The 26,067-nt window shown below is 40.0% G+C and overlaps 2 protein-coding genes across 4 annotated transcripts in view; both read left to right on the top strand.

Moving 5' to 3' along the window:
• Window positions 1-5,410, top strand: part of NIN (ninein) — a 61,293-nt gene extending 55,883 nt beyond the window's left edge. For all 3 annotated transcript variants that reach the window (XM_065683839.1, XM_065683834.1, XM_065683833.1), the window contains 2 exons: window positions 1,284-1,397; window positions 1,638-5,410. In XM_065683839.1, the coding sequence (XP_065539911.1) occupies window positions 1,284-1,397; window positions 1,638-1,847 (324 nt within the window). In that variant the 3' untranslated portion in view covers window positions 1,848-5,410. The remainder of the gene's footprint in view (window positions 1-1,283; window positions 1,398-1,637) is intronic.
• A 564-nt stretch (window positions 5,411-5,974) lies between these two features.
• SAV1 (salvador family WW domain containing protein 1) lies at window positions 5,975-25,615 on the top strand. Its single transcript, XM_065686795.1, has 5 exons — window positions 5,975-6,265; window positions 8,207-8,653; window positions 17,581-17,851; window positions 18,809-18,952; window positions 24,435-25,615. The coding sequence occupies exons 1-5, from the start codon at window positions 6,172-6,174 to the stop codon at window positions 24,634-24,636; spliced, it is 1,158 nt and encodes a 385-aa protein (XP_065542867.1). The 5' UTR covers window positions 5,975-6,171; the 3' UTR covers window positions 24,637-25,615.
• The last annotated feature ends 452 nt before the right edge of the window (window positions 25,616-26,067 follow it).

The raw sequence follows: 26,067 nt of genomic DNA, 5'->3' as shown, positions 1-26,067 counted from the left end.
AAACCCCCAGGTATCATGGGTGTTGAGACCACTATGAATTCTTAGTTTCCACTTAACTACTCACTCAAGGCTCTTGCAACCCATATGAATTTGTAATAGCTATGGTTTTGAATTCCAGTCAAACTATGAATGATAGCTCAAGATAACTTGGTTACTAAATCCCCTGCAATTTCTGGTTAGTAATACTTTTTTAATCCAGGAAAATATCCAGTCCAGCAACAGTGTAAACCTGCTTTCTGTAGACTAACTTTTTTCCAATTTTTCACAAGCTAAATAGTCATATAGCCCCTTATATAGGTTTAAGGAATTTCTGGTGTTATAACAAATAAAAGGTTGAGTGGACTTCAGTCAGTCCCCTAAGAGGATCTTTCTACAGTGGTTTAGATGAGCAACTACCTACCTGAAACAATCTTCCCACAGTTTTTCATTTATCTTCCCAGATGTGTGAAGGTGCTTTGGTTTTGATGGTATGTCCTTTGGGGTAGGTTAGTGCTCTCTCAAAGTTAATCTTCTCAGGTGACTTCCTAGAACTAGAGTAACACGGTAGCATTAAAGACTCCCTTTCCTGTCTGTCAGTGTCTAAAATTCTCAGATACAACCAACCTTTCTTGTAGTTTCTGGTGTTTCTGTTTTATTTGGGAAAAATCCATTCAAACATTGGTGTAATGGGCACTCTAGTAAGTTGCTAGACTGTGACCTCACTGAAGAAAAAGAGGAAAACCTTTATAGTTTCTATTTGGTAAACATTGGTTATGAACAACTAATCTTGTAAAAAAAAAAAATAAAAATAATCAAGTTTGAGTAACAGCATCTTACTTTTTTTAGGATATTACTTCATTTCAAAGGGGCTTTGGTGTGGGAGAGTTGTACTGTCAGACTTGCCCTTATGACTTCACCTTAATTTTTTCTAAAATCATTAAGGTTTTGATTGGCATTTTGTTTCCCCCATTCAAAAGAAATATGGCAGCACCCAAGAACACAAAAAGGAAACTTCCAGATCTGACTATCACAGTTACGATAGAACTTAAATTTTATATCGATTTCTCCTAGATCTGGTAATCTCGAGTGTACCTGAGAAAATTATTTTAATGCTGCAAGTGCTCTTTAAGTGTTGCCATAATATTTTGCTTCCACTAATAGTTTATTCATTTAGTCTACTCTCTAAAACAGACTCAAATAGGGAGTGCCAGCTATTTTCTTAAGCATAAACTGGGGAAAAAAAGAAAAGAAAAATTAATGTGAAATGAGTTTTAACTGATTCTCATGTAAATATTGGTTTACAGGGGGGTCATGAGCAGCTTCTAAAAATGATGGAAGAACGCATGATTGATGTTGAACAGAAACTAAGGCTTGTGAAGAGGCTTCTCCAAGATAAAGTAAATCAGCTGAAAGAACAAGTAGGTGTTCTTACTCTCTTCCTGTGTTTGTCCCCATTACTTTTGTAAATAACAAGCTGCAAAGTCATTCTTTGAATAAAGTTACTTCCCTTTTCATTTAAGGCTTCTGAGCTAAAGTACAGCCTATTTGTCTAAAAATTCCTAAAACTCCAAATTGGGCTTACTTCTTCAGCACTGTTCTTGCTTTTAATTTATTTTCCTTTTAATTTGCTGAGTAATTCTGTTCTGTTCACAATTCAGCTTTCCAAGAACACTAAAGCAGATGCAATGGTCAAGGATCTCTATGTTGAGAATGCACAACTGCTGAAGGCTTTGGAGATGACAGAGCAGCGGCAGAGAACTGCTGAAAAGAAAAACTACTTACTAGAAGAAAAAATTGCCAATCTCAATAGGATAGTAAAGAACTTGGCATCCCCATCATTTCATTCAGCATCCGAGATAAGGTCATAGCAAAGACATGCAATATGCCACAGTCTTGTGCACTTTACTGAAATAATTTTTTAGCTTTTCACTGTGTTGCCTTTTTTTTGTATTGGTGAATTTTAGTTAACAGGTACCTCCAAGGAGAGGACAGAGCTAAATCCCAAACTAGACACTGCCAAAACAGAACTTTTGTTTATTCCCAAACTGGTTTTCTGCTAAGTTTTGTCTAAAACTAATCTTTGCTATGTAAAAAGAACAAGATATGTTTTTTTAGGTTAACTTATTTTGATACTTTCTTTTTAATTTAAAATATAAATTCTGAATTTACTGAATCAATTATTCATACCTAGATTGAAGCCAAGGTCTAATGCAAACTTGTATTACTGAATTCAAACCTTTAAAATACTTTTGGCTTTCTAGAATACTTCATGCTCCAAAGCCAGTAATATTGATAGGTGAGTCTTCAACACTGTCAGTATAACTGGTAATGAAAGCAAGACTTTCCTGATACGGTCTGTGTCCTGCACTGATTTTGGTTTCCGTAAAGCAATATGCTCCACTTGATCCATTGGGCTTCTGGGTTATTCCTCATGGCTGTTTTTCTGCAGAGCTCAGAGAAAAACAAAGTTTTCTTTAAAATATGTAAATAGACTACTGCCTCCAAGTAAGTGTAACAGTGCTTCATCTGAAGAATTTTCCCAGCTGGCAACTGAAGACTGCTACTCTTCATGGTTTTTTTTAAGCTGTGCTGCCAGACAATGTAAAAATTGTAGAGGCCTTAATTATTTTTTTTTTTTTGCATGTGGAGATAAGTTACTAAAGAAGGGAAGAGTCATTAAGCTGAAGATGGGAGTTTTGCTTATATAATTTATAAATTCAGTAAAGCAGCAGGACATGTTTATTAAAGAACTGGAAGAAGAATGAAGAGGGGGATTTGAATAATTTCATCAGTGAAATCACGTCATTAGGCCTCACAGATGTGGACCTTTGCCATTAACACAGTGTTTGTTTCAATCTGAGTGGTAATTTGGAAAGGCTTGTCTTTTGCATTAGGCCCTAGTATAGAATCTAAGTTTGTCATTAATTGTGAGGAAACATATTCAATGTGACTATGAAGAACTCAGGGAATAACAGCCTAAATTAGTTTCCTTCAATGTTACAAATGTGGATATTAATGTCCGTGGATGAAGATAAATATGCAGTAGGAAAGGCAGGACAAAACAAATTGCACTTGGATGAGTATTACCTTAGCACTCCTAGACAAATATGCAGAAGTTCTGTGGCCATGAAGGTAGCAGAGCATCAAGGTCCTATCTGATCAGCCCATGAGGCTGGGGAGATGCAAATTTTCTGGGAACACATTCAAGACTGAGAGGGGTCTGAATTGGAAGCAGCTGAATAAGAACTTGCATGCTCAAATGCTTGTATGTAACCTATTACTGCAAATAGTCTAAATGCCCTACAACAACAAATGCCCTACAACTCCATCAGACCAGTAGGACATTTAAACAATGTAAGTAAAACTAGTGAAAGGGGCCATACTGGCAATGCTTCAAACGGGATCTCTTCACATACACGTGACTTGAGAATACAGAGGAGGAGAGTAGATAGTTTGTCTCTGAGACCACTAGTGAGGTGACAGTTCTGACTGCACTTGTAATGAGCCAAAAGTCCCCCAGAAACGGGGATAATACTGCCTACAAGCCCAGTACTGATCAGCATGTGGCTGTAGGGGATGCTACCTATGTCCAAGTGGTTATTTACCAATTTTGGAGGGTTGAGGGACTGAACTAGACACACAGGATGATGACCTCCTCCTCTTCCTCCTCCCTTCCTTTCTGCAGGGAATATAGTGGAAATGGAAATATGATCATGTAAGAAGAACATATTGGAGTATCACAAAGTCTCTATAAACTACTTCACTGCTATGCTATTCTAAATGCTTTTAGTGTGCATTTTTCCAAGTAATCTCAAATTCGGGGATTTATATATCCCACTTCTCAGAGGCTGCAAAAAGTTTTTTGCTGTGTGTCAGCAATACGGTAACTGAGCAAAATTTCAAAATACTTCCAGGAAACAATCTTAAGTAGGTTCAGATGATCAGCACTGTATTTGGAAAAATATTATTAGCTAGCACATTTTAACACTACTTCCTGTCTTGACCTAGGTAACCTTCTAACACTCAACCTGTGACTGGTGTCTGAATGCCAGTGAGAAGGAATGGTACTTCACTTAAGCTATTGTGCAATTAGTTTCACATTACTCAGTTTTAAAGGCTAGACTACTTAACTAATTCTTTTAATCGCCTGGTAGTTACCAGGCTTTTCTAAACCAAACATACAGACATTTCTAGAGCACAGTAGCAAAAGGGGAGCCGGGATGCTGGAATAGGGAGGGGAAAATGGAGTAAAGGGACTTTTGACTCCTCCCTTTCTCACCTAACTTGCTCTACTTTTCTTTCACTTAGCTTCTAAAAGCTAACCTAATCACAGGAGAGAGGAGGAGGAAAATGTTTGGTAAATATTTCTTAAGACAAAATATCAATTTCACTGGAATACTTACTAATCCTCAGAAGTGCCTTTTGTAATTACATATTCTAGAGCCTTTCTGTACTGTACTGGTTTTGTGGCTACACGATAATTCAGGATAATCCCTTCCCAAAAGAAGGGAACACAGAGAAAAGTAGTGCTGCTTACAAACAAGCATCACATTGCTTCTTGGTTCATTGTGTCAGCTCAGAAGATAAGCAGCTAGGTTATAAAGTCCACACTACTGAAAACAACCATAGAAACATGTAATTTATTAAGCATTAGTGGTCTTTTGTGCATGAATGTGTATCCTATGCAGTATAGGCTTTTTAAAGATACCAAAGTATTTATTGGTATTGTACCAGTTGAAAATCACTGCATTTCTAGGCCTCACTCATTACAACTGGTCTTGTCAATTAAGATATTACCTACCTTGTCACCAGAAGATGTTTTAAATGTTTTCAACTCTTGCTTTATGGATCACTGTGAAAATAAAGGCACATGGATATCTCGGGTTGGGAGTTTGGGAAGGGGAGAGACACCAAGTTAAGTTTAATGTGTACTGAATTCACACAGTTGAAGTGCTGCTTGTCAATTTAGAATTATTTAAAAGGATACACTGTCACATGTTCTGTAATTACTACTTTAAATGTACAGAAAATTGAGTTCTTTGAATCCTGATTGGAAAAAAAAAGGGGGGGGGGGGAAGGATTCTACCATGTTTTAACTTGGCCAGATTATGTGGAAGGTAGAGCATGGAACTGTTTGGCTCTGCAAAGAGAAAGCATCCTTTTGTTTACTTTCAGTAAATGCTATCACTGTCTCTCAGGTTTTCCATCATTTACCTGTTAAGTCTCCTGTTTGGTGTCAGGTGCTGTCATTTCATGACAAATGACTTCTGTGTAAATGAGAACAATTGTGTATTGTTTTTTCTATAGAGTTTTTTGTTCTGGTGTAATATACTGTCCTTGCAACATCAGGTAAAACTGAAAGATGAACCAACTACACATTATTTATAATGAATGTATTATATATAAATATATAAAAATACTGTATTATCAATATTTGTGTCATTTGTGTTTTATCCAACATCAGAATACTTCAGTATCTTCCCATAGAAGTTTCAGGTACTTCAAGCAGTGTCTGCAAATGCATATACAAGGCTATAATAACAGGACAGTTTGGCAGCTACTGTAAGTAGTTTATACTGTTATGAAAGTATGAAAAGTGTAGAAAACTGAGAGGAAATCAACACACCTCGTCTCACTTTCAGGCACACTCTGCCCTCGCCTTCATAGGGAAAATACCGAGTGCTTCTTGCTTCACACCTTTCCCCTTCTCAATCTCGCTTCTCGTCACTGGGGTGGGAGGCACGGCCGCTAGTCACGGAGCTCCGCCTGGGCCCGAGCTTCCCGCGGTGCCACCTCGTCCCTCCCGGCCAGGCAGGGTCCCTCAGCCCCGGTGCCTGCAGGGCGGTGGGTCCGGTGCATCCCGGCCCCCGCTGTCCCCCGGGCCGCCTCACCGGCGCAAGCGCCCTCCCTGCCGCGCGGGGGCGCTGTGGCGGCGCGCACCGGCTCCCCTCCTCTGCCCCGCGGCCTTCCCCGGAGGGCGGAGGCCGCTGTCCCAGAAGCCCCTGCGCGCCGGCCCGTTTCCCCGTGTACGGTGTGTGTGTACCCCCGGCGCGCAGCCATGAGGGCGCGGAGCCACCGCCGCCGTGCCTGAGGGGGCCGGGGCGGCCGGGCCCTGCCCCGCCCTGTCCTGCGGAGCCGGGAGCGGCGCCCGGCGCCGGGCATGCGGGCGGTGGTAGCGGGCCGGGAGGTGGGATGCTGTCGCGGAAGAAGACGCGAACGGAGCTCTCCAAACCGGGTGAGGTACAGGGCAAGTACGTGAAGAAGGAGACCAGCCCTCTGCTGCGCAGTGAGTGTCAGGGACGGGCTCGGCGGGCTGGGGGACGGGCTGGGCGGACAAACGCGAGGACTTCGGCGGGGGCCGTGTCCTTTGTGTGCTGCGGCTGGCCCTAGAGGCTCTGGGGACTCCCATGGGGTGTCCTGTTGTGAGACCCGAGGGTTGGTAGGGGGAGGTTTAACCTGGAAAAAAGCTGAATGTAAAAGGGAGCCCGACACGTAGGGTATGTACGTGTTCATAGGTGTTCGCGATAAACAAACTTCAGTGGTTCTCCGCAGCAGTTGCTCACTTTCAGCAGATGGGGGTTAAGACAGTCTCCGCGCAGATACCGCTGAGGTGAATGGAACAGATCATAGAATCGCAGAACAGTTTAGGGTGGAAGGGACCTTAAAGCTCATCAAGTTCCACCCCCTTGCCGTGGACAGGGGCACCTTCCACTAGACCAGGTTGCTCAAAGCCCCATCCAACCTGGCCTTGACCATTTCTGTCTTTCCAGAAGTTAATGGCTGTTTTCCCAATCTAGGCTGTGTGCACTGCCAAAAGGTGTGTGCTTTGAAAATGAGATAACTGTATGAGACAGTTGCATAAAATCCCTGTGGAAGCAAGTGCTCCGGTTCTTAAACCATGAATCAACTTGATGAGGTCACTGCTATGTACCTGGGCTTCATTGATGTTCTTACGGTTAACCTGACGTTAATGCCACAGGTCTGCTTGAACTATACAATACATGTTATACTGTACAGTACACATCGAAAGTGCATTTGGATTTCTTTCTGTTAATCTTTGAAAAACAACCTGACACTGAAACATATTGTGCTAGAATTGCAAGATTACCTTGGAGATCACTACCAGCAACAACTGATTTGCTGGCAGGAGCAGGCACTCCAACTTTCTGGAAGTCCGCTGCATGAACAGCTGGTTCCCTACTCAACAGGCAGTATCATTTAGTAGTCTGATTACATTGGCTTAATCCTTAAAAAACCAAACAAACCAACAAATCCACATTTTTTTGCAGACTGTGGGCATGTGTAAAGGGTTAACACCTCTTAGGCATTTATGGTAGTTGCCATTATGTAATGACCAGCTATTATATGACTGCTTTGTAGTGATCATTATAAATTTATTGATGATGCGTTCTGGGATGCACTGAATGTTTACCCTGAGTTACAAGACTTTGAAATTAAAAGTATTTAGTAATAGACATAAGTTCCTTCTGAATGGAAGTTATAATTTATATCAGCTCACCTGACAGAAAACTACTTGTTTATATCACATTAAAAGTAGTAGTAGGGAGAACACTAATGTATGCCTCAATAGAGAAACAGTGAGATTGTATGAATGGGTGTCACTGTTGGTGTGTAAAACCTGTAGGTAAACAAGAAAATGAAATATCTTCATGGTAATTTGAGAACATAATGTATGAAGAATGACAGCATTTTACTGGCTGAATTTGGTGATTAGTGGAGAAAGTATATTCTCTTCCTGATTCTGTCATGGGTTCTGTGAGCATTTAGAGGCATTAACATCTTTAGTTCTGCCGAGTTCATAAGGACAATGGTCCTGATGAAGTGGTGGCCAGGACACATAGATTTTCTTGACCCTTTTAGTAGTGAGGAATGAAGCCTGGTGTAGCTGCAGTACAGCATGAATAGCTTTTGGGGTTTTTGATGGGGTATGGATTGGTTTGTTTGTTTATTGTAGATGCAGTTACACTGGCAAAACTGCACTGTTTTGGCAATAGTTTGTTGCTGGCAGAAGGTGTGATGGTTTCTGTTGCACCAGTACAAACTGCAGCATTACTATTATGCTTGCATATGCATTAGGGGTGCCTTAAAGGGGTACTAGCCTTTGAGTCTTCTCATTTTCATTATGTAAATCAGTATTGTGACTAGCCAGATACTTTACGTGTAAGTACAGCCAAAGTTCATTCTTCTCTTTCATGCTGTATATCAGATCTGATGCCTTCATTTATCCGTCATGGTCCAACCATTCCAAGACGAACTGATATCTGTCCTCCTGACTCAACAACTTCTGCGTATGCTTCTGGTGGAGATGGAATTGTTTCCAGAAACCAGAGTTTCCTTCGAACTCCAGTGCAGAGGCCGCCTCATGAAATAATGAGACGTGAAAGCAACAGATTATCTGCACCTTCCTATCTTGCAAGAAGTTTAGCTGATGTCCCCAGGGAATATGGCTCTTCCTCACAGTCCTTTTTAACAGAAGCTAATTCTGTTTTGGAAAATGGAGGTGCTGGTGCCCATTGTTACTATTATGACCATTTTTATGATGCCCAGAGGAGGCGTCATTTAAACGATCGTGTACATGAGGACTACAGGTATTATGAACACAACAGTGATCTCTTTCAGAGGATGTCACAGAATCACGGGAGGCACACTTCAGGTAAGTATTAATTGTTGCTTCTTTGAAAATATGTTTTTGATAAGACTTTAAGTGCAGAGCTATATCTGCACGATTGGGGTCATGTTTTTAGGGCTTATTCTATAGGACAGAGCTGCTTTGTAATAATTACATTTCTGGGATCCAAGTACACTGTGTTCACATTTTGTGGACTTAGGAATTCGAGTGCACATATCCAGAAGGAAAAATATACTTAAACCAGGATTTATTTATGAAATATATGGGCTAAGATCAAGCAAGTTCTTATTTTAATGCCAGGCACATATGCAGCACCTCTACACAAAGTTGAATCAGTTGCTAGCTAGTAAGGGATTTTATTCATTAGGGGATATCTACTATTTTCATGACATAGAGAATAACCAACAGCTCCAAACTGTGATATTGCCGTTTCATTTTACTATTACTGTATTTTAACTATCACCATGTTACTGTTTAGTTTTACTGTGCTAATTTGACATCAGTAATTATAAGTAGTCAAAGGGTGGCATGAATGTTTTGCATAATTAGCAAATTAGCATATAATTAGTGCTGAAATTGACGTCCTAGTCCTTGATGCTTTTTTTTCTTTTAGCTTGTAGTATTGTTTGTAAACATGCCTGTTTCCCCCCTCAATTTCACTGAAACCTGGCTTTGTTTTCTAAAGGAAGAACAGCGTAAGAAAGAAGAATCCAGTAAATACTACTTTTTTGAAATATTTGATTCTATCTGTGGTGCCACTGAAGAATAATTCTTTGGTGCTGTTGTGAATCTACTGGTGGAATAAAAAGTCTGGGATTACAATGCTGGCTACAGAAAGGTGACCTTAAATGTAGTAAACTTTGCTGTATTCCAGCACTGTATATACTACAAAAACTGTTCAAGGAGTTTGAATCAAAACATTTCAAACCTGTAAATAATGTGCCCTCAGTATGAAATACGTTGTTAGTTCAGCATTACTTGTAATCTGTCAACAAAATGGCAAATAGTCTCTAGCAAAATAAACCTGACTAGAAAAATAAATCTAGGAAGAACATCAATTTTTAAGGCTACTGGCCTGGTGCGTGGAATTATAACCTGGGTGTGTGGGTTTTTTACTACAGACACATTTCCATGAAAAGTGACAGAAGAGTAGTGCTGCTGTTACTGCTGTCAGCCAGTAAATTCTGAAATACTAAAGTTTAAGACTTGCTACTTCCATCCATGTTTATTTTGCTAAATGCTAATATATCTGGTCTATCTAGATTTTGCATGAAAGCCTTCCATCTCTGTCAGTGGTTGTTCAGCCAGCAGTCACTGAACACTTACCTGGTCTGGAAAACAAAAATAGTTTGTGTGCTGGGATGTTGTAGGGAGGAGAGACAGGAGGGCAGGATTTCATAAACCAGTCCATCAATTTAACATTTGAAATTACCATAGTAGCTGTGTGAGGAAGACTTAAAAAGAATGGTACTGCTGCTGGGCAGAACTCAAATGATGTTAAGTGGAAATGGAGTTCTAGCTGTTAGTTTGAAAGTTGAGTTTAATCTAGAAAATTTTTAAACCAAGCTGAAAGTAGAGCTTAACAGCCATGTATTTCTCAATTGTAGCAACATGGATTTCTTTCTGAACAGATTTCCGCCCTCCTCCCCTGCCCATTTGTCAACATGCCCCTTGGCTACCTGAAACTGTAAAGGAGCTGCTGATGTTTGTTTGGTCCTTTGTCATTTGCTCTCGTGCTTTTACATTTAATATCTTGAACAAATTCCATACATGTTTTGTAATGCGTGGGTATTCAATCTGCATTTGTAGGGAGAGACAGAAAAAGGGTGAGCCTTCTGTCTGCAGAGTGTTTCCCTTCTCCTCTTTTTTTTTTTTTTTTTTTTGCTTTCATCTTGGCATGAATATGAGCTCTTTTCCTCTTTCAGTTTCACTGCAGTAAGAACATTGACCAATGCACTTAACTTCTGTACATCTTTTCCAGAATTGTACAGTAATTATGTGGCCAAAAATAAAACCTGAGATTTTCTTACTTCTTCCATCTCACCATTAAGCTTATTTTTGTTTGAACCATCCGTTGCCTTCAAACCTTCAGTGTTTTCCTAGAGATAAACTATTTTTTCTGTAATTTCTAGTTGCCTTTTTCCCTGCATTTTCAAAATACTGAGGCAGGCCTTTTGTTGTCTTTGTCTAAATTACTCTCCTTACCATCTCCATTGTTGTTTTTAAACATTTCACTTAATCAAAATTCTTATTCAAGAGACGTCAGAATTGCTGAACACCCACAGTTTCAATGTAAATTCTGTTAGTTAGCTGGAATGTGTAACTGCTGCCTCCTGCCCTTTTCCTCTTCTCCCACCCTGCATAAGAAAGTGCCCTCAGTCAGTTCTGTTATGGTTTGGGTTGATTGCTGCAGAAATATTCCCTGATGAGCACAAGGTGTACTTGCTGTTGGTGAGTAATACTTCATTTAGTGCTGGTTACAGCTGGGATGACATTTTAGAAGCAGTGATCTGGAAGTGAAGAGGTGCATGTGAATTTCAGCTTTCATTCAAAATAAAGATTCCATTCTTTATAATTTGGAGAGAAGTTAAAACCATGATTTTATTGTGAGCTTCATACTTAAAGTATTCAGCAAAGTATTTAAGAAAGTCCCGTGATTTTTCAGCAGTTGATGTTGATAGCATTGATACGTTCTTTCACCTTGAAGTCATGTTTTCTGTCTCAGTATGTTTCAGTTCTACGGTGTCCTCCTTCTCTTATTTTCATTAGATTTGGTTTTAATTAGCAATCTAGATGGTTTTCAAAAAAAAAAAAAAAAAGTAGTATTTGAGTTATTTCCAGATTTTGTACATTTTGCTACCTCTGTGGCATTTCTTGATTTTTATTTTTTTTTATAGTGTCCATTTCAAGCTTAATTTTAAGAGACTTTACCTATCTTTCCTCGACATCTCTTTCCTCTCTTCTAGGTTAAAGGTTTGGGGAGGTCTGTGGTTGAAGTTATATCTACAGTATAGATTGGAACTAACTTGTAACCAAGACCTCAGTTATTTGTACCTGTTTGAGCGGTAAGCTAAAAAATTCTTATGTGTATATGAAAATTGCTGAGATTAAAATCACAGTGTAAAGGGACTTTCTGATGATGCATTGTAAGCAGTTGACTGTGGTATCGGAAGAGAAAAACAATTAATCCTGTGAGCAGAGAATCCAGTGTGCTTTAGTGAAAGTAGAGTCATCTCATGTTAAAATGTACCCCTTAAAAATTGCAAACTGGTATTCATGCTTAATATAAGAGCGAAATAAAGAAATACAAATTATTAAATGAAACCTATTTAGAGGTAAAGTTGCAGCGCTTTTCTTTTTAGGCGTGTACACTTAACTAATTTTTAAACAAATAGCAGTTCCTGCCCTTTTCTTCTTATGTGCTGATTTTGCAGTAATTTCTTTGTAGCATACTTTTTGAAGCTTTCAAAGTACTTCCTGTCATTTCCTATTTTGTGAATATATGTGTACTTGGAATGCCCCATTCCCTCTGCAAACAAGATACTTCTGCTCAGGAAGTACCTTCAGATGCTTTGGAATGAGTTAGAAAGGCCTAGAAGCCACAGACCTTTCTAAATAAGAGTTATTAGAACTTCTGTTGCTTTTTTTCTTATTACTTACTCCCTTAGAATTAAGCAATTGGTTCATGTTCTCTTCCTGTTCTTCATCCTGGTTTGTTGAGGGGAAGGGAGAGGATTTTGGCATTCTGAAAAAAGGCTGTTGAGACAATTGACTTAATGAGAAATGAATTTGAAGGCCTTTTGTTTGGCTAAATCTGTTCTTCAACACTTTAAAATTTCATTGAAGCTAATTGTGGGGAGTTCATAGTCTGAAACTTCTGTGCCTACATCAGCATTATATCTAATAAACAAAGGGAGACTTTCTGCTCTCTTTGGGATTTTTTTTTTCACTTTTCCCTGCTGTGGTGATGTGGTTTTTCTCCTGTGCTTTCTACCAGGCAGCCTGAAGTACTGCCCTTTGCTAACCTAGAAGCCTTTCCTCCTAGGAACTTTGACTTCTTTACAGGCACAGTTTCTTTACAACGAAACCCCTTCACTGGGTTGTGAAAGCGTTAACACGTATCCCTTACTGATTTTTGTTCCATACTAATGGAACAAACCAAACAGAATTTCCTTGATTGAAGAAGATACTACGTATTTGTCATATTGGTGACGTCACTAGGTTAAGATACATTTTTAAAGAGAAGAATATTAAATGAAGGAACTCTGCACCAATACAGTGCACTGGAATTTGCATTGTATTGCTCAAAGTTAAAGTTTAGATTCTGGTATTAGGACACCCTATTGTTGAAGAAGTTGAAAATAAGACTGAATTTAGGGCCTGGCCTTACTTTAAAACTGTGAGTGTTTTTAATTTTACTAATAGTAGCAATAAGTGGTTGCTGTCCCTTTGCACTTGTTTTTGTTCAAAGTGTCAAGAACATACACAGCAATATTTCTAAGCAAGCAAACTGCATTGAAGAGGATTTTGCTATTCTGTGATTCTGTTGCTTTGGGACAGCATATAATGCCTCTCAGCCTGGTTGACAAATTATTTCAAGACCTTAAACTGAAGTTACTATATTTTACAAGAGAAGGAAAAAGCAAACTCACAAATGGTGTTCAGTATTGATGTTACTTAAAAGGAGCAGCTGAACCAAAATATACCTGAAACATGTACCGTTATGAAACATAATGAACAAGTGAGGCTAGACAAGGTCTAAAAAGGCAACCTGAAAAGATTCACAATTGCAAAAATTAAAAATTCATTGTGGACCATTCTTGAGATTTGATAGTGCCACTCAGGGAAATTTGTAAATAACTGTGCGTATCGTTAAGCAGAGGAAAGGAGACTTTTAACATTTAGAAAAAGCAGATAATTTAAACAAGTCTGTTCCCTGGGAAAGTGGGGAGAATGGGAATTTCTGTCTTGACACAGGCAAAACAGTACGTGAACAAGAAAACCCCGAGTAGTCACAGTGAACTGGTTTGACTAGTCTGCTTTTGCTTATCCTCCAGTGACAGGAAAATCACAGGGATTACACTAGGTATTTTGATAAAAATGGTTCATGTTTTAAGTTTGTTTTCTGTAGATAGTTTGCATTGTGTTATGTAAATCTTGTACCAGCCCATGACGCAGGGAATAAATATCCTTGGTGCACACAGTAATATCCTGTGTGAAGCTTTGGGCTGCCATGAAAATGCTTTAAAGCAAAGACCTCAAATTTAAACACTCAAGAGTGTTGTGCTTTGGCAATATGATACACAACAGATAGTGCTCGCAGGAGATGGTTTCAGGCTGTCTTGTAACTTTCTTTTTTGATTCATGCTTTGGAAAAGATCACATAAGAATGTGTTCTTCCAAGTGTTCAGTCTTACTGATACTTAGAGGTGTATATATATGAAGGCCAATTTTCATGTTCTCTTACTGTTCAGAATCATAGCAGGAGCTATGTCTCTTGCATGTGTATCCACTCTCCCTTGAAGGAAGCATCTGCTGAGTTTTATATGGAAAACCAACATACAATTTCTTTTTGATCTCTAGTAACTCCAGGTATATAAACAAATGGCTTAATTGTCCTAATTGCTGATTTTAATGCCATAGTGGGTTGATGGTTGTGAGATCCTGTAAGTATTACCTAAGGTCTCCAAACTTCCAGCGCACAGTATTTTAATATGAGTTGTGATTTTAAGGGGAAGAATGCCCATTAAGACTATATATGATAATTACAGCCTGAAATATTGCAACCATCAGTTTATAAATCTGGCTTTTGATTTCATAATTAGAGCTTGGTAGTTGTAGAGCCTGGAACGCTGTTCAAAACGGATAACTGATACAGCTGCATAAATTATATCTTAAGAGTATGGCTCTCCTTCATAGGTGAAGTCAAAATAGCAAAAGAAATGTGTGATGTATCTGTGGTCCAGTGTTATTTTTGTTCCTTGCATTTTAAAAATTAAAAAAAAAAAAAAAATAAGCTAGCATTGTAGCTATGTAATGAAACTAGAATTAAATGATTGTGCAAACACAGAACTGCCAGTGTTGCCCTTCCATTGGGTACAGCATTACTTTTTAGCCTACTTTCTAGGTGATTTCTCTATCTAACCTAGATTTTGGCTTTCACTATCCGAATCCGTCTTCCAATCTTATCAGGCTTATTGTATGAAGAGATATAGGCGTTGAGTCAAGAACTTGTGGTGCAGAGGATGGCTTGTGCAACTTCTAATAACAATGTCCAAATGTTGGAAAGCATTAACTTGTACCCCAGGGAATGAATATATATGTATTTGCTGCTGGAATCATGCTAGAATTTAAGTAGGACGAACTGTAATAAAGATACAGATATGTGCAGGTTTTAACAGTAAACAGAAAAATACTTTTATACCTCTGTGAAAGTTCTTTCCCCAGTCAAGTTTGTGTGTTCAGGTCTTCTGGTAGGGGTGATTTAATAGTCACTGTTTATACACACACAAAACCACAACACAGCGGTCCAGTTAATTGGAAAAAATACTGAATTTGTTTAGCCAAAGGTCAGAAAGCCTCCAGGATGTATTTTCTCATTCGAAGTAAAGGTCTAGGTTGCTTAATCATAGTATGAGATGGGAGCTATCACAGGAACACAGCCATCAACTTTCCTTTATAGAGCTAAAAAATAGGTAAGTACTATTACAAGAGGAAATACTTCAAGGCCAAATAGTTCAGAACATGAAAAGGCTGGAAAAAGATCTGTAGCTGAGCACCAGTGTTTTAAAGACTGAGGGGGAAGTTTGTGAGGTTTGTTTATTTATTATTTGGTTGCTTTGGAGCCTCCCCATTACTTTATTGTTGATGACTGCTGACTTGTATCAGAATGACAGCCCATCCAGTTTTCAGTTTGTCATTTCATATGTAAATTAAGGTTTTAAAATAGTTGACATCCTTTGGCTAGCGTGCTCTAATGTGTATGTGTTGTTGAGAAGGACCATTGCCTTTGTCAGCCAGCAAGAGCATGAAATTGCTTGAGAAATATAAGAACTTTGCTGCAGTTTCAGTATTACTGTTGTCTTTTGGGGTTAACGACCACACTTGGAACCTATTTTTAATAGTACTTCAGCTGAGATGGACTTTGCCTTTTCCTTCCACTCTCAAAAAAAATAATCACACAAAAAGGCTATTTCTGAAAATCGGAAGGGAAAGGGTGTGTTCCCCAGGCAGTAAGTGTGGTGCTTGTGATGGAGTCACTTTCTGACTTATTAGAAAATAGGAAAAGTGTCTTCTGTACCCTTTGATCTGGTGATGGGAAATAGTAACACACAAACTGATGAATACTGTGGTTGAATAGATGCATTTGATTGTGGGATTAAAAGATAATTGGTATTTCTTTAAAGCCAGGGACTGTTTTAACTGTAGGTAACTAGGGGTAACTGAAGGTAACTACTTAAATGGATTTTAAACAGCTGAATTTGGGCCAGCACTTCCAGTAGGTAGTAGGCTTCCCAGGAATGGAAAGAGACCTGCGGAGTTCTTGATTATATCACTTGGGTTTTGTGGTTGGTTTTGTTGGTTGGTTTGATGTTTGCTGTTGGTTTGTGTTTCGTTTGTTTGGATTTGGGTTTTTTAGTTTTCTGTAATTATTATGGCTTTTATTTCAACTGGCTGTCTTAAGTATCCATAGTGTACAGAGGAAAGGAAAAGATGGAACTGAGTTTCTTTAGTACATCTCTCAGCATCCAGCATGCTAATTTTTAAAATATAAAACCTGTGTGTATGTTACAGCAAATCACATGTTTTAAAATGCTGGTGAACAGTATCTTTATTTAGTGATAAATCCTGAATGTGCTATGTTTCTGGGACAGAGGTGGGAACTTCATCAGCTACTGATCCCTGTCAGCTCTCAAACCACCAATACATGTAACCTAGGATTTAGTTCTTTTGCTGGAGGAGCCCTTCCAGTGCAGCCCACAGCACCAGGAAAAACTGGAAATGACTTCTTTTCACATTCCTCTTCAGCATTCTGAACCATAGGGGCTCACTTCGAAAGAAGAGCAAGATGTAGAGAAGCAGCTATACAGCCCACTAGACAACAAAACTTCCTTCCAAGATCTGTGGGAATGAAGGAGGAAAGGGGTGGAAGGGGATGAGGGGAAGAGAATGGGAGATTTTGTGACTTGCTCTGAAAAGGTCTGTGGATCTCCTCTGGTCAGCATTTGAGCAGCGTTATATCCCACCCAGTGTGCAGTGAAGGGCTTGTGTGGGATCCCCCATGGATCCAGCTCTTCTGTTTTCTCTTGTTACTGCTGACACTTTTTAGCCATGATTGCATGCACTTCAGTAGTAACATTCAGTGCAAGATAGTGCTAACTTACATCTCCTTCCTTTATTAGTTTACCTGGTCCTGTTACTTGACTGGTTAGTCTGAAGAGCTTTGTTGGTATTCAGTGATTTTTTATGTAGTTGTAATACCTGGCTAACTAGAAAAAAGAGATAGCTGTGGGGTTTTTGTAGATAAATAGTTTTGATGCAGCTGTAATAACATTAACAGAAACTGTTATTTATGTAAAGCTTTAACATTTGTAATCTTATTATCAGCTCTCTGCTCAGCAAATTGAGATGGCAGTAACAGCTTCATCCCTGTTATGTATGCTAATGTATGTCTCTAAATGAAAACAGCAAGTATGCTTTAACTGTCTCTGAATGAACATGTCTAGTGAATCTGGAGCTGGAGGAGAGCAAAACAAGTGAGACTTAAAAGGGAAGAGCTATTTTGACTCAGTTGCCCTTTTTTACTAACATAGAAGTGCATGCGCCCTAAAGGCCATGATATTGTTCAGTGTTCATAGAGTGCCTGGAGGGGGGAAGTTGATTTTGCACATAATGGCGGGGTTTGGTATTACTAGTTCAGCTAAACATTGCTTTCCCTTTTTCCTTTTTAGGCATTGGTAGAGTTGCTGCTACATCTCTAGGAAACTTAACAAATCGTAGTTCTGAAGATTTACCTCTTCCTCCTGGCTGGTCAGTGGACTGGACTATTAGAGGAAGGAAATACTATATAGATCATAACACTAACACAACCCACTGGAGCCACCCACTCGAGCGTGAGGGACTGCCTCCAGGATGGGAGAGGGTTGAGTCTGCAGAATTTGGAGTGTATTACGTAGATCACATCAATAAAAGAGCTCAATATAAACACCCTTGTGCTCCCAGGTAAGACATCTGCCTTCTCTTCTGTGACTGTTGGTTTTTTCTTAAGCCAGTTAAGAAAGTGGAACTGTTTTTGTCTCATATAATGTGCCAAAAACTTATTTTTAGAAGTAAGCTTTACTGGCTCTTGACTAAGATTTTTAGGAGTAGTTGTAATTGTTAGGTTTCTGTCTCAGGTGTTACTGTCTTAAGTTTAGAAACAGGATATTGTTCCTAACTCGCTAAAACAGAGAAGCTATTCTCTTCAACTGTCAGTAAAACAACAAAGTTGCTGAGAACAGAATTCAGTTGTATACTGAAAAGAAACTCGATCTGATGTTCCAGGAGACTGAACAAATAGCACATACCGTCTGAAACATGAATTAAGTCTTGTCTAGAACAAAAATCAGTGTTTTAGCTACTCAGAATTTCAGGGTAAAATGATATTAGTATGCACTAAATCTAACAGTTAATTTCTGCTACTTAATCTACTTTGTTGTTACCCAGGAAAAGAAAGATTTTTAACATGTGGCACAAAAGATAAACATGTGAAAATATCCTTTGTTACAAGTGAAATAACTCTTATCAGCTGCTGCCTGAATACATTCATTCTGATGTATTAAATGGTGGATTACTTGGCTGAATCAGTACTTGCCTTTTTAATGTAAAACTTGCCTTTAAAAACATTCTGCTTTAGTATCCAGGTAACGGGCAGTAGGTGAATAGGTCCAAGGTGAGTTTTACAGTGTGCTGACAGATAGCAGCAACACATACAGTCGTGACTGGCATGAAGCACAAAAATAGTGGCACAAAGTTGCTCTCCCTATATGAGGAATGTACATTGCTGAGGTGACACTCCATTTGTGATTGCATCATTGGCCTTTGCATATATTAGTCTGTGTACTGATGTTAATGAGTTAATGATATCGGTATGTTTAAGTTATTGCTTCAAGGTTATGGACTTTGTCTTCTTTTGTGCAGTGTTCCCCGTTACGACCAGCCTCCCCCAGTGACTTATCAACCACAGCAAGTGGAGAGAAGCCAGCCCCTCCTTGTCCCTGCAAATCCTTACCACACTGCAGAGATTCCGGACTGGCTGCAGGTCTATGCCAGGGCTCCTGTAAAGTGAGCTTCGCTTTTTTTTACCTTTTCATTTCACACTCTGCATGCATTGCTTAGAAGGAAGATTAATTTGACTTAAGATGACTGACTTTAGCTGGTACCTGTTTCTTAACTGCACAGGTACTCTTGCTGACAGCACAAGTAAGTTGTACCAAACATTCATCATATTGGTTTGCTTTGGTTTAGGCATTACTTAAAATTATCACAGTACTTCTGGCAGTTCACGTGATTTGCAGAATGATATGTTAGAGAGCTGAGGATGTGATTTACTTTCAGCGTATTTGTGAGAATGGCACCATGTGCTTATAAACTATGTGAAATATTTTTAGAGTGCAAACTTCTTAATCTATATCTTACCCCTTTTTAAAAAAGACAAACATTTTCCTTCACAATTAAGAATTTTGAATTCAGACTGAAATCCCTTGAATTAAAAACTAAGTGTTAGTACAGAGCCTCTCCTCCAAGAAAGGATTTGAATCAGCATAATGAAACAAATTATATTTCCTAATGGGTGCAGTTCTGCAGAAGAGTAACACTAAATAGAAAAGCAATAAAGAATATTTTAATTAATTATGGAATCATGTACATTTTTCCTAAGAGGAATGTAAAGAAATTGAGTTATACAGCAATGAGTAGGTGAGTCTGTAGTTGCAAATTCAGACTGTGTGTGATCTTCAGTGACTTCCACTAAAGAATCCTCTTTTTTTAGCTGCTTCTATTAACTATGATTTGAATGGGCTTTATTACTTCTTGTGGCTCCTGGGCTTACCAGTAGCCCACAAAGATTTAAATTGGCCTAAAATCCACCAGTACACTTAGGCACCCGCGATATACACGTTCCTCCAACCTATGGGAGGACTTGTTTCCTAGAAATCCTTCTAGGTTTTGGCTGCAGCTGCATTTCTTTATTTAGGTCTTTGGCACGTCCAGGCAACATAGTTTTAAATATTTCAGCCTGTATTGTATGGACTCTCATTGGTACTTTTCCTGAAACTTGAGAAGCAAATTTAAGACAATTTAAACAATTTAACATTATCAGGAATGTCTTAAATTTGTTTCAGCCTACTAGGTACATTAAAAAAACCCGCAAAACCACAACCTAAAACATTTAATTCATTCAAGCTGTTGAAATAGAATTTACATTGTTCAGAGTAATCAAAAATCATGTATTTTCTAGTATCCTTTTAGCCTTCTATTACAGTAGTGCTGGTGGTAATAGGAATATTATTGTAATTCTCAAGCACTTCTGTGAGGAATTAAATTCTGATTTATGCTAATATTCTGTTAGAAAAGTGAGGAGGAGTGGTAGCAGCTGGCTTAGTGTCACCTCATCTTGAGGGCTTCTTGAGGAACAATTGATAAGTAGTTTTCACTGTTATTAAAATCAGGATCACTTATGTATTTTCAGTGTAATTTTAATAATGAACCTCTTCTCTGTTGCCAAAGCAACTGGCTTAAACCTTAAGGAGAACATCCAGTAATGCTTGTAAGTTCTCCAGCAGTATTGTCCAAAAGCTGAATATGAGAACGGTATGAACATCCTCCCGTGTTCTGGTGCAGAAATGGAAGTAAGTGGCTAAACACTTTCATAGCAGCAGTAGAGGCATACCTTTTGCAATCTGCTGTTTGAAATTTACTTTAAAAATCTCTTGATTATCAGTGCAGTTTTGCACTGAAATCATTGTGGTATGTTTTGTTATTATTTGTCACGTAACCCCTGACTCTGTAGCTTGATTTAGTCAACCAAAGGCCAGTTCTTGTTGAGTAAAGTAGCTCATCACAGTAAAAACAGGTAATGTTAGCTTTTGTTTCAACAAGTTTCTCTAAAGGGTAAGGATTCTGGCTGCTGAGAAAACCTAATGGAGAGTTTAGTAGGTGTTAGCCATAACACATCCTATTTTAGTGAAAAATGGTCAAACTGTTAAGATAAAGAAGATGATACTTGGCTCATTAGACGGTGAAGAGGCTTTGATGTCTAGCTGACGTAACAATTTCCTATATCAAGGTATTTTTGATAACTTGAAGCATCCTTTTTCCCTCTCTCCTGGCATCTAGTTTTGAGAGCAGAAGTGCAGTTATCAGAATTTGAGTGCAGTGGAATTAAGATTCCTGCCTAGCAGTTAACCCTTTGCTTGACTCTAGAACTGGGTGCTTCTCCAGCCTTCCAAGTTAGGCAGCCCAGTCTTGTAGGTGTTCCCACAGTATGTCGGACTGCATGCATGGGACTGTCAGGGTGAAGAGACCAAAAATGCCTTTCTTGTATGAGAGATCATGGTTAACATTCATCCCCCATCTCTTCTGAACCAAGAATAATAGTATCACAGAATGGCTTGGGTTGGAAGGGACCTTAAAGACCATCCGGTTCCAACCCCCTGCCACTGGCAGGGACACCTTCCACTAGACCAGGTTGCTCCAAGCCCCATCCAACCTGGCCTTGAACACTGCCAGGGATGGGGCAGCCACAGCTTCTCTGGGTACCCTGTGCCAGCACCTCAGCACCCTCACAGGGAAGATTTTATTCCTCATATCTAATACAAATCTACCCTTTTTCAGTTTAAAGCCTGCTACATACTGCAGGATCCAAACACAGGACTTTCTTCCTCTATCTCTAACCAATTGGCTGTAAATATTCAGGGCAGGTCAGTGTCTCTTGTGTTAAAAGTGTCCTATTTTATATTAAATACTTGCTATCTACTGGGAAAAGCACTGGAGACTGGGTATTCTGGCTATGTGTTCTCTCTAGTAAGCTCCTGCTTTCTAACTCAGGAGGGAAGGCTCTGCACTCTGCAGGAATTATGACCTAACATGTTTTCTCCCCTCGATTCCTGGCTCTGTGACTAGATGTCCTTCCAAAAAATGTGAGTCTAGGTCAGGTATTGGTACTCTGTGCCATGTTCCTCCGCATCTCTGTGGTTCTTAAGACCTTCAGTCTTTTGGATTGGAATGAGCCAGTTCCAACTGAGGCTCTGCTGATGGCTTCGTCTTTAAGTAGACTTCTTGTCCTGTTCCTTGGCAGGCAAAATGAAGCTCTAACACTGGAAAATAATCCTGACGTGCTGCTTTTCTTGAGAAACTGTCAGCAGTGAGAGCTTCAAAGAGCTAAAAAACACCAAGGTTTTATTATCATCTGTGATGCAGACCCCAGAAAACCTGCAAACATGTTATTGCATGTGATGGAGTTTTGGTTTCCTTTCTGCTTGTGTTGCTGCCTTAACAAGAAACAGCCCTTCCACTAAGAATCAGCCTTGCTGCAGCATGTGTTTTAATATATGCCATTGGCCCTGAACATTTGAAAGGATCCATCAGCACAGGGCAAACCTGGGGAAATCCTGCTGCAGCTGAACTCGGTCCAACTGAGTTCATGATGTGGGAAAGGAGCAGAGAGGGAAAGATGGTGTTCACGTAAACTCATTCACTAAGTGCATACAAAGATAGCTGTACTTGGCAAACGTTCAAAGCAGCAGTGTGCAGTCCACCTCTCTCTGGAGTTTGGTCCCCATATTGAAAAAACAGCTGTAAGTTGGGGTTTTTTCTCACTTTAGGGAAGAGTGATTTTAGCAGTGCAGCCCTGTCAAAACTTGGGATGACATTAATATAGAAGCTGTTATTTAGGAAGGTTATGGAAGTTGTGGTTATTTAAGTTCTTAAAATTTCTCAGAAGCATCTTTGGTAGTCACCTGCATGTCTTGGTGCTTCTGACGCACACAGCCTTCCAAGTATGTCCTTGCAATATGTAATGCAGTTTATTTGCTTAATTTTACTGATATTTTGGCTTCAGCCTCCACTCAAGTGAATGTATCTTCTCATGTATGGTGGGAGTGGGAAGAAATACAACAATAAGAGGTTGACTTAACAGCTGAGCTTGTTTCCATCTCAGCTGGATATTCCTAAGGGAGGAGTTCAGGGTGGCACTGACGTTTTGAACTCCAGGGAACATCCCCAGGCTCACAGTAGCTTATCTTTTCCAGCATGGGGAGTAAGAACATGCAGGATTTATAGTTGCTAGGCCTTGCATTGCTCCCTTGCCACCTGCCCGTGGGGACAGATCACTGCCTGTAGCTGAGAGCTGTTAGGATGTCCCTCACTGGTGTTAGTACTTGCAGCAGTTAATTATGGCATAATTGGCTCTGTCACCACTCAGTAGTCCCTGATGCTGTCTAACATTGCCCCTTTTTGGGGTCCCATGGCATTCATGACCTGCAGTTTAAGACACCATGACTTAGATTATTGCTGCTAATTAACCAAGATGGGGACAGAGTCCAAGAGCACTTGTTAAGGCTGGAACAAGAACGCTTTGGGAACAGCAGTGGGTGGCAAGGGAAGACTTCAGTATTCTGCCTGTGGTGAGGCACTGGCTGGCGAGCACTGGGGTGAGCTGTGGAAATAATTTTATTTTCTGTGTTACTCTTAAAAGATGTTTTATTGCTAAATCTTTGAGGCTTGTCATGATTGGAATTGCTGGTTTCATTGCTTCCAAAAGATATTTTCTGCATTTGTTTATTATAGTGAGTTAATAGGATCTTTATTTCTGGAGTTTTTCTTGTTGTATTATAGTGATGCTGCAGTTAGAATCATAGAATCATAGAATAGTTAGGGTTGGAAAGGACCTTAAGATCGTCTAGTTCATTCTAGTGGGCAGGGACACCTCACACTAAACCATCCCACCCAAGGCTCTGTCCAACCTGGCCTTGAACACTGCCAGGGGTGGAGCATTCACAGCTTCCCTGGGCAACCCATTCCAGTGCCTCACCACCCTCACAGTAAAGAACTTCTTCCTTATATCCAATCTAAACTTCCCCTGTTTAAGTTTTAACCCGTTACCCCTTGTCCTGTCACTACAGTCCCTGATGAAGAGTCCCTCCCCAGCATCCCTATAGGCCCCCTTCAGATACTGGAAGGCTGCTATGAGGTCCCCACGCAGCCTTCTCTTCTCCAGGCTGAACAGCCCCAACTTTCTCAGCCTGTCTTCATACGGGAGGTGCTCCAGTCCCCTGATCATCCTCATGGCCCTCCTCTGGACTTGTTCCAACAGTTCCATGTCCTTTTTATGTTGAGGACACCAGAACTGCACACAATACTCCAGGTGAGCTCTCACAAGAGCAGCCGGCTCATGTTCATTTCTCATGTTCATTTTCTCATCGACCAGCAACCCAAGTCCTTCTCTGCAGGGCCGCTCTGAATCTCTTCTCTGCCCAATCTGTAGCTGTGCCTGGGATTGCTCCGACCCAGGTGTAGGACCTTGCACTTGGCATGGTTGAACTTCGTAAGTTCAGCTGTAAGTGATGTTTTCTGACTTGCTTTGAGCCACTACTACCTGTCTTCTGGTGTTAATTACTTTATTTCCTCACATAAAACATGCTGATGTAGATTGCAGTCAGTGGCCGTACAACCATGAGGCCAGTTCTAAAGAAAACACCCGGAACACTGCATGGTTGCTTGCAGAGGTTTGCAGATAATCTCTCCTTTCTTCTTTTTATCAAAACAGATACGACCACATTCTGAAGTGGGAGCTCTTCCAGCTGGCGGACCTGGACACATACCAGGGAATGCTGAAGCTGCTGTTCATGAAAGAACTGGAACGTATTGTGAAGCTGTATGAAGCGTACAGGCAGGCACTCCTCACCGAGCTGGAGCACCGCAAGCAGAGGCAGCAGTGGTATGCCCAGCAGCACGGCAAGAATTTTTAAGCAACTCTCTTTTAAAACAGACTTTTATGAGGACACAAAGAGCTTTAAGAGGTTTTCACACTTAAAACTATGAAAAAAGTGCTTTTGTTGAAGAGGCAGCTTATTTTTGTTGATGTTGTTGCACCTTTGTTATTATCCTCTTGAATAATTTTCTACATGTATTATCTATTGTTTATAAAAATGACAAATGTTTGTTAACCTTTTTCCATACAAGAAGTAGTTTATTATTCTGAAAACCAGCGCGGGGTTTAATCAGACACTTGATTCTGGTATCTTTTCCTAGCAGCCGGCTGCATTATTTAGAAGCTGACTGTCTACTTTTAAAGGGCAATAGATGCAACTACATGAAATGTCCTGGGTTCAAAACGTTGTTAAAATCCCAGTGACTGTTTCTGGGTATTTCCCTTGGGATGTTATCCCTCTCTCGAGAGCTCTGCTCTTTGTTTACAGCTTTAACAGACAGAACACAGTCCCTGTTCCCTTTCGGTAAGGCCCAGTGCTGTAACCAGGCGAAACATAGCAAGAAAGCAAAGCCCAAGTTGCCTTATTTTTTACTTCAGCGCATTACCACTTTGGATTTACTACTAGTTTTCACAGAAACTAGAGGTGGAATTCCTTCCTGAAGATCAAGGTCTCTAAGCAAACTGTTCTCTGTTTTTTAAATCCAGTCTGAACTGTGTTTTATGAAATGTGACCCAGTCACATGGGAAGGTAACGGCACTGCCTGACCAGCTGTGCCACATCGTGACACAAAATCACTTTTAAACGAGCTTTAGTCTTGTAGTAACACTTCCTTACTTGGGGAAAATTTGTAATTGTACAGTCAGCCTCTCCAGTATTTTCATTTGGTTCATTGATTGTCCTGAAATGTTATTTATGGATTCTTTTTAGTGCAATAAACATTGTTGCAGACAAAAAAACCAACCCAACATTTCTTGTAAATCCTATTAACTCAATAAAAATTGTTTTGTTCAGTGAATGGAGGGTTGTCCAACTCTTTTGTTTTGCCCTTTAGAATGTCAAACTGTACAAGCAGAGCAAGGATCTGATCAGGATGGTGACAGGCAGAAGCTCAGGCTCTCTGAAGCCATCTAGGGTTTGGAGGCTCCAAGCTTGGCTGTGCTGAGTCAACAGTAGGGTCCCTTGCATCAGGACAGAGAGGTGAAGGGTGGCTGGGGCTGTGGACCTCAGCAGCAACCCTTCCTTCAGCTTGGCTTCACCTGAGAAGCTTTTCCTCTGCTAACAGCTGGAGACTTGGTTATTCCCAAGACTTGTAAAACCTGGCTCTACCTTGTTTGTGAGAGAAGCACCTTCCAGGGGTCAGTCACCCCAGGGCCAAAGGCAAGCCAGGAGTGTCTTCCAAACACCAACTTGCCATTAAAAACACCAGAAAGGAAACCAAGAATGTGAGGAACCCAAGAGGAGAAGCTC

This window comes from Lathamus discolor, chromosome 6 (assembly GCF_037157495.1).
Source record: "Lathamus discolor isolate bLatDis1 chromosome 6, bLatDis1.hap1, whole genome shotgun sequence".
NCBI lineage: Eukaryota > Metazoa > Chordata > Aves > Psittaciformes > Psittacidae > Lathamus > Lathamus discolor.
Note: the sequence above shows the minus strand (reverse complement) of the source record. Positions and strands in the feature narration are given on the sequence as shown.

Excerpts from the sequence above, each read along its gene's own strand:
- SAV1 (XM_065686795.1), top strand. The coding sequence starts at position 6,172 with ATGCTGTCGCGGAAGAAGACGCGAACGGAGCTCTCCAAACCGGGTGAG. Across the intron at positions 6,266-8,206 it reads GACCAGCCCTCTGCTGCGCA|ATCTGATGCCTTCATTTATC; the intron begins GTGAGTGTCAGG and ends GCTGTATATCAG. Across the intron at positions 18,953-24,434 it reads TATGCCAGGGCTCCTGTAAA|ATACGACCACATTCTGAAGT; the intron begins GTGAGCTTCGCT and ends TTATCAAAACAG.